The 12,369-nt window shown below is 42.6% G+C and overlaps 1 protein-coding gene across 1 annotated transcript in view; it reads left to right on the forward strand.

Moving 5' to 3' along the window:
- The first annotated feature begins 5,379 nt into the window (after positions 1-5,379).
- SLC1A7 (solute carrier family 1 member 7) overlaps positions 5,380-12,369 on the forward strand; it is a 55,507-nt gene continuing 48,517 nt past the window's right edge. The window contains exons 1-2 of the mRNA XM_066623599.1: positions 5,380-5,520; positions 7,047-7,126. Coding sequence (XP_066479696.1) covers positions 5,380-5,520; positions 7,047-7,126 — 221 coding nt within the window. The remainder of the gene's footprint in view (positions 5,521-7,046; positions 7,127-12,369) is intronic.

The following is a 12,369-nucleotide window of genomic DNA, read 5'->3' on the forward strand; positions in this document are numbered from 1 at the left end:
ATGGGAAAGTGCATCAGGCTCTTGTAAAGAACTTTAGAAGCTGTGATAGCAGATCACTGGAGCTGCTGTGTAGTTTCCCCAGTGAAGAGATTTTTTTTAATTTTTCAAAGCATTGGTCCTGGAAGTCAAGGTTCCAATCTCATCTCTGCCATTGGGGATCTTGAACAAATCACTCTCAGCCTCAATCCTGTCAGACAAAGACATCTGAGAAGAAATATACAAAAAAGGTGAGACTGAAATGCAGGATGAGAAGGTGTGGGGGAAAATAGAAGGAGAAGGAAATGATAGTGACATAACTGGGAGTCTGTTACAGGCTGCAAAGCCAGAAAAAAAGGCCTGCTCAATGCCTTTCTAGAGTAAAAGGCCAAATTTACAAAGAAGAGCCATGGGGCCAGAGGCATCACTAGGATTTGCATCACCCAGTGCAAGAGTTCATTGCATCACCCCCATGATGGACTCCTCCCCTTACCAGACCAAACAGAATAAATTACAGTATCATACACATAGCCTAAATGCATCACTACGGTTGGGGCAACCCCCATTAACTTTATTTTAATATATATTGGGTACAGGTAACCCAACAAATCAGTAACCAACAAAAAACCAGTGGCCAACTTGATGACACTCATGCAACTGAATAACAGTTCTAGTATTAGTTCTGATACATGGGAATGAGAACTAACTCATACTAACACCTTTTTGGTTCCCTGCTGTGTCATAGCAACACCTCATTGGCTCATGGAACAATCAATCTCATTGGTCAGATTTGAGTTTTGTCACATAAGGCAGTCGTGTTTTATTTTTCTGGTTAATTGGCTATAACCTTTGATAGAATACAGATAATTCAACACAGTTTGTTTCATTACATTATGCATAAAATTACCTTTCCAATGATATATAACATGATGGTATTATTCATAAATACAAATTTCCTAAAATTTTGGCCACTAGTGGTGTCCCCCCCCCCAAGCATGTCACTGGGTGCAGTCCACACACCCCTTGTGATGCCACTGGATGGAGTGCAAGATGGATGGAAGTTTCTTAAAAGGGTGGTCCTGAAGGCACAACCTCAAATGATCCCAGTCAGGAAGAAGAGGGGTAGGTGCCTAAGGGTGCAATCCTAACCCCTTATGTCAGTGCTTTCCATCACTGGTATAGTGGTGCTAATGGGACGTGTGCTGCATCCTGCAGTTGGGTGTCACTCCCAGAGACCTCCTCAGAGTAAGGGAATGTTTGTTCCCTTACCTCAGAGCTGCATTGCCCTTATGTTAGTGCTGGAAAGCACTGGCATAAGGGGTTAGGATTGCGCCCTAAAGAAACTAGACTAGCACCACAAGGAGTTGGCGCATAAGAGAGACATGTATAAGAAGTGGAAAACTGACAAAGGTGAATACTAGCACATAACTGTTAAGTATAGGGAGAAAGTGAGGTGGGCTAAAGTTCAGTATGAAATAAGGTTAGTGAGGGAGTCAAAGAAAACAAATAGGGATTTTATGGTTATGTTTAGTGCAGTGGACCAGTATCTCAGGTTGACTCTCCACCCTTGGATGTCTTTAAGCCACCCACTGGGAATGTTGTAATTCTGGACAGCCTGCATTGGATAGACTTGATGATCTTGAAGGTCCCTTCCAACTCCAATTGCTATGATTCTAAGAAATCTTCCATTTAAATCTTCCTATTAATATTAATCCAGAGACTACTGTATTTATATTTCTTTGATTATATTCTTGAAACTTACTTCTAAGTAAACATGTGTAGGATTGAGCTGCATAGGCCCAGATATCAGCATAAGTACTTTTATTCTGGACCATTCCTAGTACGTTCGCTTTCTTTATTGTGCTGTCATTATTTGGGAGCTGCTTATTTGTTTCTTCTATATCTGATGTCTTTGTCTGATAGGCTTATTATGCATGTACAGCAGGGATGGGTACATGACTTGTAATGCCCAAAAACATGTTTGTGGACAACTTGAATCGTGGACATTGCTGACTCTGACTTGACTTGTGACTTGAGGCCTGCGTCTCTACAAATGAGTCAGGACACTATTTTGTGTGTGTGTGTTCTTGTTTACTTTTCTTTTCTTATCCTCTGCATCAAGTTAAAAGACCTTGTGGGCCATCTGGAACCCAATATTCAGAAGGAAGGCAGCAGCAAGGTAGGTTGGTTTCAGGAGGTGGGGACGGGGGGGTGATTGAGGGAAGGAGGAAGGCTTAGGCCTTTTTGTGTGTGTTTTTGTTTTTTGAGACTTGTTTCTCCAAATGACTTGTAACTCAAGTCAAAAGACTCAACATTTTTCATGAGTCAAGTTGCTACGGCTGCACATGACAACTTGCGAATCGAGTCGAGTCAAGGAGTTGCTCACATGGGACTCAACTCACAACTCAGGCTAATGAACTTGAGCATATCCCTGATGTACGTTCTTCCCTCTATGCTTAACATTCCGAACTCCCATTAAAGAAATGAATTCCATGAGCTTAAACAAGCTTATATCTGGATTATGGCCATGATTTTTCGAGAGACTCCTGTCCTGACTGTAATTCCTAAGGCATAGCATGTACTGATGTAATATACAACACCCCCATTCGTGTTTCCTATTGCATCATCTTTCTCTTTACAGCATTTGAGATTTTGTGTGTCAAATTGTGAGCCCATTGAGCAAATGGTCTGTTTTATATTGTGCAAAACACCTGTTATATGTCTGCAGTTCATATTTTTATGTTTTTTATTTGTAATAATAGAAACCACAATAATAATGAATCTTTTTTCACAAGAGAGACAGAGAAGCTCCCTAAACAGTATAACAATAATCACATGCAGAAACAACTCATGACTGACTGTGAGGGGCCAAGGGATAGAGGGTTCTGAGAAAGGAAGACAGTAGTGTTGGGGCAGCCAAACCCAGCACCTGGGCTGCTAGAGCTGGCCCCAATCTGGGCCATACTTGGTCCAGGGTCTGCATAGCTGGGTGATGCAGATTTCCTGGTCAGGCTGGCCCACCTGAGCCTTACTGAACATAAGTGGCAAGGGAGGTGTAGTGTAGCAGTGCAGAGGCCTGGGCTTCAGAGCTCTAGGCAAGACATAGCAATAATTTTTGGCAGGCACACCCGCCTTTTCTCATCCAAGGCAAACCTTGGTATGTTCTTTGCTCATGAGAAGCTGAGAGCGTGAGGCCCAGGGCAGGAAAACAGGATGAGTTATGACTTTTTAGATAAGGGTTAGCGCTCAACTGTTAGGAATGTGCTTTTGCCTGAGAAAAGAGTGTCTTATCAGTAGATGAGAGCAACTTGTGTTTGTTTAGTATCGTTTTATGAGAATGTAATAAAAAGCCTGGGGCTAGCTCAGAACGGCGCTTGAGCTCCTCGCACTCAAGCTGACACCCTGGCCTCTGTGTCTTCATTGTGTCAACTCGTCATTGCTTCAGGAGGAGGAGCAGGAAGATAATATTAGGAAGACCACAGGGTAGGGGTAGAGGTATGGGAAGGGCTGCAGGGAGATCTTCATCCAGGAGGCACAGGCTGCTGTCCAGATGGGCACTTTGCTCTTCTAGCTGCCTGGTGTTCCCAGGACCCAGGGCCTAGGAGAGGGGGGAAAAGGGGATAATTTGTACCCAGGCCCAGGTTCAGAAAGGCGGCCCAGGAGCCAAAGAAGGGGGCCCAGAAAGCTCCTGGGACTTGACATTTTCCTATCTCACCTGAACTCACTGCCAGCGCATAATGCTGGGGCACAACCATGTTTATGCAGGGTTAACTGGTGCTGCAAGCCATACACACCAGGGCCAGGAAAGTTTCTATGACCCTCCTTAACACAGTGTCAAATCTGGGAGGAAACTGGCCTGCTACAGTAGCTTTTGGCTTGTGGATCCCATAACCGTGAGAGAGTGTATAGAAGCTCAGAGACCCAGCTGTGGGGCTACAGCTGCTGTGGAAGTTCATTTTGATCCATTTTAGTGTGAGCCTAAATATAATGATGCTCATTCTCTGCAATTGATTTTCTATATTTCAAAAATTTTAGAGAGGAGTGTTTTCCATATTACTTTATCTAGCTGCCAATGTCGCATGGTTGGGTAGACCTGGGCTCTGCATCAAGAAGTCTAGTAGACCTGAGCTCCAAAGACTATTGTGGCTGTCAGCACCCTCCCCCACCCTATTTTGTGCCCCATTCTGCTTGCCCCCATTGCCCCCCTTCCCCTTTGGGAAAGAGCCCAGAAGAAACTTTGTATCCCCTGCTAAAATTCCTCTCATAGGCCCTGCCAGGACCAGCCACTTGCTGGAACACCATCCCCCTAAGTTGGGAAGCATTGGAGGTCAGGGGCCAGACCTTCTGTGCCCATGCCAGAAGAGTTCACATGCCAGAGGAGGCAACCCAAGGGGTGGTCAGAAGGAGCTTGATGATTTGAGGAGGTGGTACTGGCCCAGGACAGAGATGAGCAGTATTGGCAAGTCCATGATCAATGGAGGAAGTCAGTGTAGGAAATTACTGGCTCTTGCAGACCAGAATGAGACATATCGCCTGGCAGCTGCGAACCCTAGAAGTGATCCACAGGAGAGATGGTTGTGTGTGCAAACAGACTGCCAAATAAACTAGAGATAAGACAACAGCCATCTGGCAAGCTGTTTTTGCTGTTCTTGGGAGCCTGACTGGGAGCATGGACACAGCCCATTCATTTGATATTGAACGCTCCCACCTGTGGGATAACCTGTGGCCTGGGGGAGGGCTGCTACACTGACAATCCACTAAAAATAAATTTATCTATCCCCATGCTTTAAGTGAAAAAGGTACAAAAAGTGTATTTAAAAAACTAACAGCAAACGCTAATTATCATAAATAGATATGTGCATTACCCTGGAAGTATTAGCGAAAAGTAGTTAAATGCTTCAAGTCACTCTTTCATCTAGCCTGCTTTATTGTGATAGCCCAGTGTTGCCCGTTCAGGCCTTGAGCAACTGCACAGAAACATAATTGCTGCAGAGCTTTTCCTGTTGTCATTATACTCTGACACTAAGGATGCTATGCTGTAAAGATTGAATAATGCAAATTTACTTGCTTTTTTTATATAGGGTATTGGCTTTGCATTGAGATCACTCTCATTTCAAAAATACTATTCTACGTTGTTCTAATTTCCCAGAGTCTCTAATCTTCTTCCAGGTTCTTATTGATGTAGTCACTAATAGGATTGTTGGTATTAATTTGGAAATAATGCCAGCTACATGCTTGGTGGCTATTGGCAGAAGAGGTGACCTTGCAGGTCAGCTAAGCGGCACTAGAAACGCTTTGATCTAATCTATACCAAGCCAGAGCCACAGATTCTAACAAGAGACACTGGTGAGCTCTCCGTCTCCATGGGATGCTGATTCTCTCTCAGGGAGCACTGAGGACAACATGGCAGTGGCTTTTGATGCAATGCTGGCTCGGGTCAAGGATGTTTGTAAAAGGAATGGCTTGCTCATTCTCTCTGTATTATCTGTCATCGTGGGGTGTCTCCTTGGATTCTTCCTCAGGACCAGGCGCCTCTCTCCACAGGTCAGTGACAAGTAGGTGTAGCAGTGATCAGAAAACCCTTGTGGGATAACAAAATGGAAGGAAAGCAATTTATCATGGTTTAGAGGGCATATAAAGATAAAAGTGATATTTCATGAAGCATGAAGTCTAGTTCGAGAGTTATCATTATTCTTTATAGAAAAGAACTTGTCATGTTCATTTTAGCTTCCGGCATCTCAAGAGATCCCACTGATAGCATAAAAACAATTACACAGTTATTTATTTGCAAAAAAGTGTTGGGTTCTGAAACTGAACAAAATTCAACATGTACAACGCTTGAGTTGACATCTTTTAAAGCTGGTGCTCTTTGAATTTGTGATACATTTGGGTGTTTTGTTTCAAGAAGAAGCTAAGTTCTGCTAGCTTGATAATAGCAGGTTTGCAGTGTGATTGCAGCGTGCCTCAGGTGTACATCAAATACAGTTGTATTCTCCACCGGTTGTTTATTCTGGAGCGATGCTGCTGATGTTAATGACAATTTGGCATAATTAATAGTTTGCAGCAAAAATATTCTGCTGGAATCAGGCCACACATTCTGCATTATTTTAAAAAAGAATGTCCTGAGTGTTGGAAGTGCCTGATTAATTGATCTGTTGTATAATACAGTCTTCCACTTTTCTCCATGAAAATAGGTTGTAGTACTAAACAAGCCAGAGGAAAATAGCTACAACTATTTTTGCCAACCTATAGGAATTCCCATTTCTTTAATGCATTATTAGGGCAAACAGTATCCATTACTGGCAAATGAACACTAAATGTCACATTAAATAGTGTTATTCATATGAGGTAGATATTAAACCAAAAGGAAATCATGTGCAGTACTTGCTCCCAGAGAGATATGCTCTTTGTTTTGTATAGTTTGTTTATTTTGCCCTTTGTTACCAGGATTAACTTGGATTAATATAAACAACCCTTCAGGGAATTGAGATATTAATAGAGATGTGGACAGATGTCTTTGATTGACAGAAGCTTTCATATCTATTTTCCTAACCACACTGAAGGCAAATTCTTTCCTATATTCTTAGTGTCCATCATACTTAACTCACAACATTTTCAAGTTCAAATGCAGAAAAGTCTTCATTTTCATAATGAAGACTAGGATAATTATTTCAAGGTATCTAACAGCCCAATCCTAACCAACTTTCCAATGCCAATGAAGCCATGTTGATGGGGCACTCACTGCACTTGGGACGGGGCAATCACTGAGGCCTCCTAAAGGTATGGGGATGTTTGTTCCCTTTCCTCAGGGCTGCATTGCAGCTGCATCAGTGCTGGAAAGTTTGTTAGGACTGGGCTGTCAGTTTGAAGCAAGCCTAGTATTCTTTCCAAAGCCACAGCACCATTTCATTCTAGTCATTTTCACATATCCCCACACCTGTACTTCTGCTATATATACCACTTGAAATGACATGTAATGAATGACAGTAGTAGTAACAAGGTAATTGTGGCTGAGTGAAGACAGACAAGCATATGTATTCCAGTGATTAATGCACCTCTTTTTTCCATAGGAAATTAGTTATTTCCAATTTCCTGGAGAGTTATTGATGAGAATGCTGAAAATGTTGATTCTACCCCTAGTTGTTTCAAGGTAAGTGGATAACTGTTCATAACTGCTTTTTAAACATGGTACACAACTTGTTGTCCTTGAATAAGGAAAGAAAACTAATGTTTTGCTTTATGAATTGTTTATACTTTAAGGCAGTGGTACTCAAACTTCTTGGGAGTAAAACTCCCAAGATATGTTTTTGTGGGGGTGGGGAAAACAGTAGCGACATGTTCCTCAGGCCACTGGGGGTGGGGGGGAAGGGTTTTTTAAAACTTGCTTTACCTGCTGCCAGGTGGTGCAAGGAGTCCAACAGAGTCCTCTCCAGGGCTCCCTGTAGCTTGTAGAAAGTGTAAGTAGTGATCATGACCCACTTCTGAGTTGCAATCAAGAAACCAGAGTGGGTCACAATCACTACTTTCACTTTCTGCAAGCCACAGGGAAGCTTGAAGAGGGCTTTGAGGTGCTCCCCCCACCCACAGTCCAGGGCAGCAGGTAAGGCAAGTTTTAAAAAGCCCCCCTTCCCCACAGAAAGGCGATCCTTGGGATCACATCGCTGCTTTCTTCTGTTCCCGCCCCTTAAAGTGAAAGAGGCATTGGTTCTCAGGTTGGTGGGTTGTGACCCACCAGTTTGAGGACCTCTGCCTTAAGGCAAAGACTGTTACAGATAACTGCATGCATATTTGTCATCTTTTTGGGTTTCATGCTTCACTGCATGCATATTTGTCATTGATTGATTCAGAAAATACTTCTGGATTTTGTGATTGATTGCTTAGGCAAAATTATAGATTTATTTTTTTTAGATCTATGAGACACACTGGATTACTTGTTAGGTTATGCTTGAAAATGTATCTGCACTACCCATTTGAACCAATTTACCGACAAAATAAATGTGGTGCATTTGCAATCTTGCAGGTGAAAAAGCCATTGGGGAGAGCTATTTGGATCAGGGAAGTGCCACTTTTCCCTTCACCATTTAATATAAGAACATAAGAAGAGTCCGGCTGAATCAGGCCAAAGGCCCATCTAGTCCAGCTTCCTGAATCTCAAAGCGGCCCACCAAATGCTTCAGGGAACACACTAGACAAATTTCTTTACTCTTAATCACTTCTCAGTGCTAGGACACTAAGAACCCAATCCTATGCATGTCTACTTAGATGTAAATCCCATTATGGTTAATGGGCTTACTCCCAGGTAAGTGGGGATAGGATTGCAGCCAAAGGGCCCAATCCTACCCTCCTCTCCCTCCCGCTGATTCAGCTGATTCAGCTTCATATAGGAGGCTTGTGTTACATCTTGCAGGGGGGGAGGGCTTGCCATCATGTGACAGGAGAGGGAAGGCAAAGTTCTGCTTACTTTGCCACACCCTGGTCTCTTCCTTAGCATCTGGCACCAGTCGCCTGTGCCGAATGCCATACCCTCCTGCCTCTATCCTCCCATTGCCGCCAGCCCTCCTCCCATTCTTCTCCCCCCCCCCCCACTGACTTACCTGAGTGGTCAGGCCTTCCTTGACCCACCTCATGTACTGCTGGAGCTCTATTTACAACTGCCATGAGGCAGGTATTACTGCCAGAATGCTAGTGGTAAAGATTGGGCTGTAACATGTGCATTTGCACATAACATGTAGTTTGCCCTGAGCCAATGCTCCATTGTGTGAACTTACAAGGCAGTGTAGTTAATATCATGCTGGATGCTGTTGGGTGCAAGGCATTTCTAATCAATAAAGCATTTCAATTTATTACTGCATATCAGAGCTCTTGCTTGGCCACAGGCTTAAGTAATCCCCTGTTTTGAGCAACAACAAAAAAATGCTAACAAGAAAGCATATTATGTAATATCAGCTGTTTCATGTATTGCACAGACAGTAGCATTGCCCCAACTCCATCTGTTACTATATATCACATGCATATTTTAACTATACATAATGCTGTTTTTATGTTGCTGTGTTATTTTGTCCAAAATGTATTGCCTTATAGTGTGTGGCATATATTTAATGCTTGGCAGAAAAACACCAAATGCTCTTAAGGCTTCATAAGTGCTAATACTCTCTGTGAGTAACAGTTTAAAAGTGGCCAGCTTTGCACTTCCACATGTTGCTTACTTGGTTGTAACAGGAAAGTATCTGAATTTTATTCTAAAGTGCATTTTCTACAGATGCCTTCAGAAGGCCATCAGCAGAACTGCCAAAAGTTTAACTGGAACAATGGTCAATCTTGTGTCACCTTATCCTTTGAAGCTTTTGACACATTGCCCTATCATTCCTCATATCTTGGTCCAGGCAGTTTTCTCCAGTGCCAGCTTACTTCAGGTATCTCAGCCAGGGAAGGAGAAAAGTTCCTGGAGCAATGAACTGGGGGAGGATTCAACACCCTCCTCACATGTGCTCCATTTATAGTTAAAGTAAGTCTTACAGTTTAAGTAGACCTTTTGCAGTAAAATAACTTTACCCACTGCCTTAAATGTGAACATGGGTCTGCCATCATCATGTCTAGTTTGGCCTTTAGCTGTTTTTACTGTTATATTGTATTGAGTTTTCATTTTTGTAAACTGCCTTAAGTACTAATTTAATAACAAAAAAGTGAAGAATGCATACTTGTAATAAATAAACGTGTATGACTAGTAATCATGGAATCTTTGTTGCTGTAGTCCTCTGGAACATTAAGTGATAATCTGATCTAGGATGCTTTAATTCACTGCTAAATGATATGTCTATATAGTGACGCAAGTCTTATTTTGAGCACAGTATTTTGTAACACAATTTTATCCGGATAAAGCTGTGTAAATATTACTAGTTTTCAGACTTATTCACATGCATACTCATTCCTTAGATCAGTGGATTAGTGGACCCACCAGCTCATGTAACACTGCCTCTGGTCCCTTAAGGGGTGGGGGAAGGCTAGAGGCATTCTAAGACTTGGGGAGCCCTGCAAAGGACTGCGCAGGGCTCCCTGCAACTCCTAGACATTGCAGCATCCCTCTGTAAGTAAAAGTATGCCCCTTCACCCCATTAGTTGCCTGGGATCACGTCGCTGCTTTCACCTCCTCCACTGCAAAGACTTACCTTGGGAGTTTTACTCCTGAGGAATTTGAGAACTCCTGGATTAGTGATCTATGGACATATGAATGTCCCATTCACTTATTAAGGAGATGGGGTTCCTACTCCTTTTACATTGTCAAGAGACCAAATGACAGAAGTAGGCCAAATGGCCTACTTGGCAAGAAGGAAGGACCAAGGACTTCCTTAATGATCAGCCTTCCTTAATGGAAACAGCTCAAGTCACCAAAATCAAATCAAAGAGTTATTCATACTCTTTAGAATAGTAGTTAGAATAGTGTTAGAATAGTAGCTCTATATTGCTTTCTGGTCCCTAACAGACACATAAATAAGCAGATACTCAGAAACTCTCACACTCAGGGCCAGTCCCTAAAGTCTGTTGCTCAGTCTGGATGTAGAAAGAAACTCACAAATGATGCAAAACAAGAAGCCTGCCTCTGTCCTCTGGGTTCCATCTTTTATGTCTCTGGCCAGGGAAGAAGGCTTTTTGGTGGCTCTGTCCTCAGGGCCCTTCCTCTATTCTTGCCTCCCATCATCTGGTCTGGGGTAATCTTGAACTTGAATTTTCCACTTCTCCCTGATGTCTGTTTTTAGATGAGATTATTCTCTTCTTTGGATGGCATGCAACAGTGCCTTCTCATCAAAGGGCCAGCTAGTGAGAGGAGTTCCAAGTTTCTCTTTAGTCATGTCCTTAGCTTGCAGATAGAAGTTTCATGAGAACTCTCTGTACTCTCTGTAGCATCTGAGGGGTCTTGTCTTCTGCTAAGGTTGCTTGAGGAGGAAATAAAACTGACTTTCTTCCTTTCCTTGTATTTCAGTTTCCTCCCACCAGCTAGTCCAGCCCAAATCAGTTATTCTCCCATGTATTCCTGCCTAATTGCTACCTCTGCAAAATTTAGCCAAAGTTCTTTTCAATAATACACTTGAGTAGAACCATATTTAAAAATGCATAATCTCAGTTTTATATGGTTTGATTTAGTGCATGGTCTGTAGTGGGCTCTTGATGCAATTGCTCTCGAACATCCTCTTCCAAATGGGCACATGGATATACTAGGATACTGCTGGTAATGAAGCATGGAGGAAGATAACTTGAACAATGTTGCAGAAGACTCATGTTTGTCCAATTGAACATAGGTGAGATCCCACCTTTGGGACTACTCTGTGATGATGGTGGCAATGAAGAGGAATTCAAATCAAGCTCTCAAAATTCCATCTTGACCTCTGTTTCCTATCTAGTGGCATACCTAGTGTAGTTGACTACTACTGGGTGGGCTACTCAAAGCCATAGGTAGGCCTGGTCTCTGTCTCAAGATCCCCTGGTGGAGGCCAGGTCTACTGGCCGCTTGAAGCAAAGAGTAGACCTGAACTCTGCCTCGATATCCCTGGGGCAGGCCGCGTCTACTGGCTACTCAGTGGCACATTTGACACCCTGTGTGGATTTGACACCCAGGGCAGACTGCCCCCTCACCCTGCCCTTAATACGCTACTGTTCCTGCATGTCAGCTCATGCAGGTCATGTACTTTGGGAAAATGGCCGATGTTGCAAATTCCTATCATATGGTGAAAACTTGCAAATCCTGTTGGTATTTTATTTCTGTCTGTGTTTGTATTTCAGTTGTAAGGTCATTTTATATAGCAAAACTATATGAATGCTTGTTTGCATTCTGTTCACATACCAATCCTAACTGAATGCCCCCGATGCTGCTTCACCAATGGAACTGACAGATTATATTCAAAAATGTTAACCATAACAGAGCTTCTTCTTGCTTTCTCTTCAATCCCCTTTCTAAATTCCCACTTTCCCTTCTAAGCTTAGGGACTACAGCTAAAGGTTAGGATTTCTCCCGCATCCAGCGCCTTCCCTCCAACTCATGTTTTCTCTTGCTTCTCCCCTCAAATGCACTCAAAAGACAAATTTATATTGTATATACTAGGTGCTAGCACTGCTAGCTAACTATTGTTAATAAAAATTTGACTGTATGTATGTATTGATTTATATCCCATCCATGGAACTTTGCATAGCTTCCATTGCTTTTGACCCTTTTTATCCTCACAACAATCTTGTCAGGTAGGATAGACTAAGTCACTAAGGGAATGACTAACCTAAAGTCACCTAATAAACTTCATGGCTAAGAAGTGAATTGAATCCAGACTTCCTAAGTCCTGATCTGATACCTAAACATTACACCAATTTGATATTCAGGCCAATAGAGTACAATGGATACTCACTAGA

The sequence above is a fragment of the Tiliqua scincoides genome, chromosome 4, assembly GCF_035046505.1.
Source record: "Tiliqua scincoides isolate rTilSci1 chromosome 4, rTilSci1.hap2, whole genome shotgun sequence".
NCBI lineage: Eukaryota > Metazoa > Chordata > Lepidosauria > Squamata > Scincidae > Tiliqua > Tiliqua scincoides.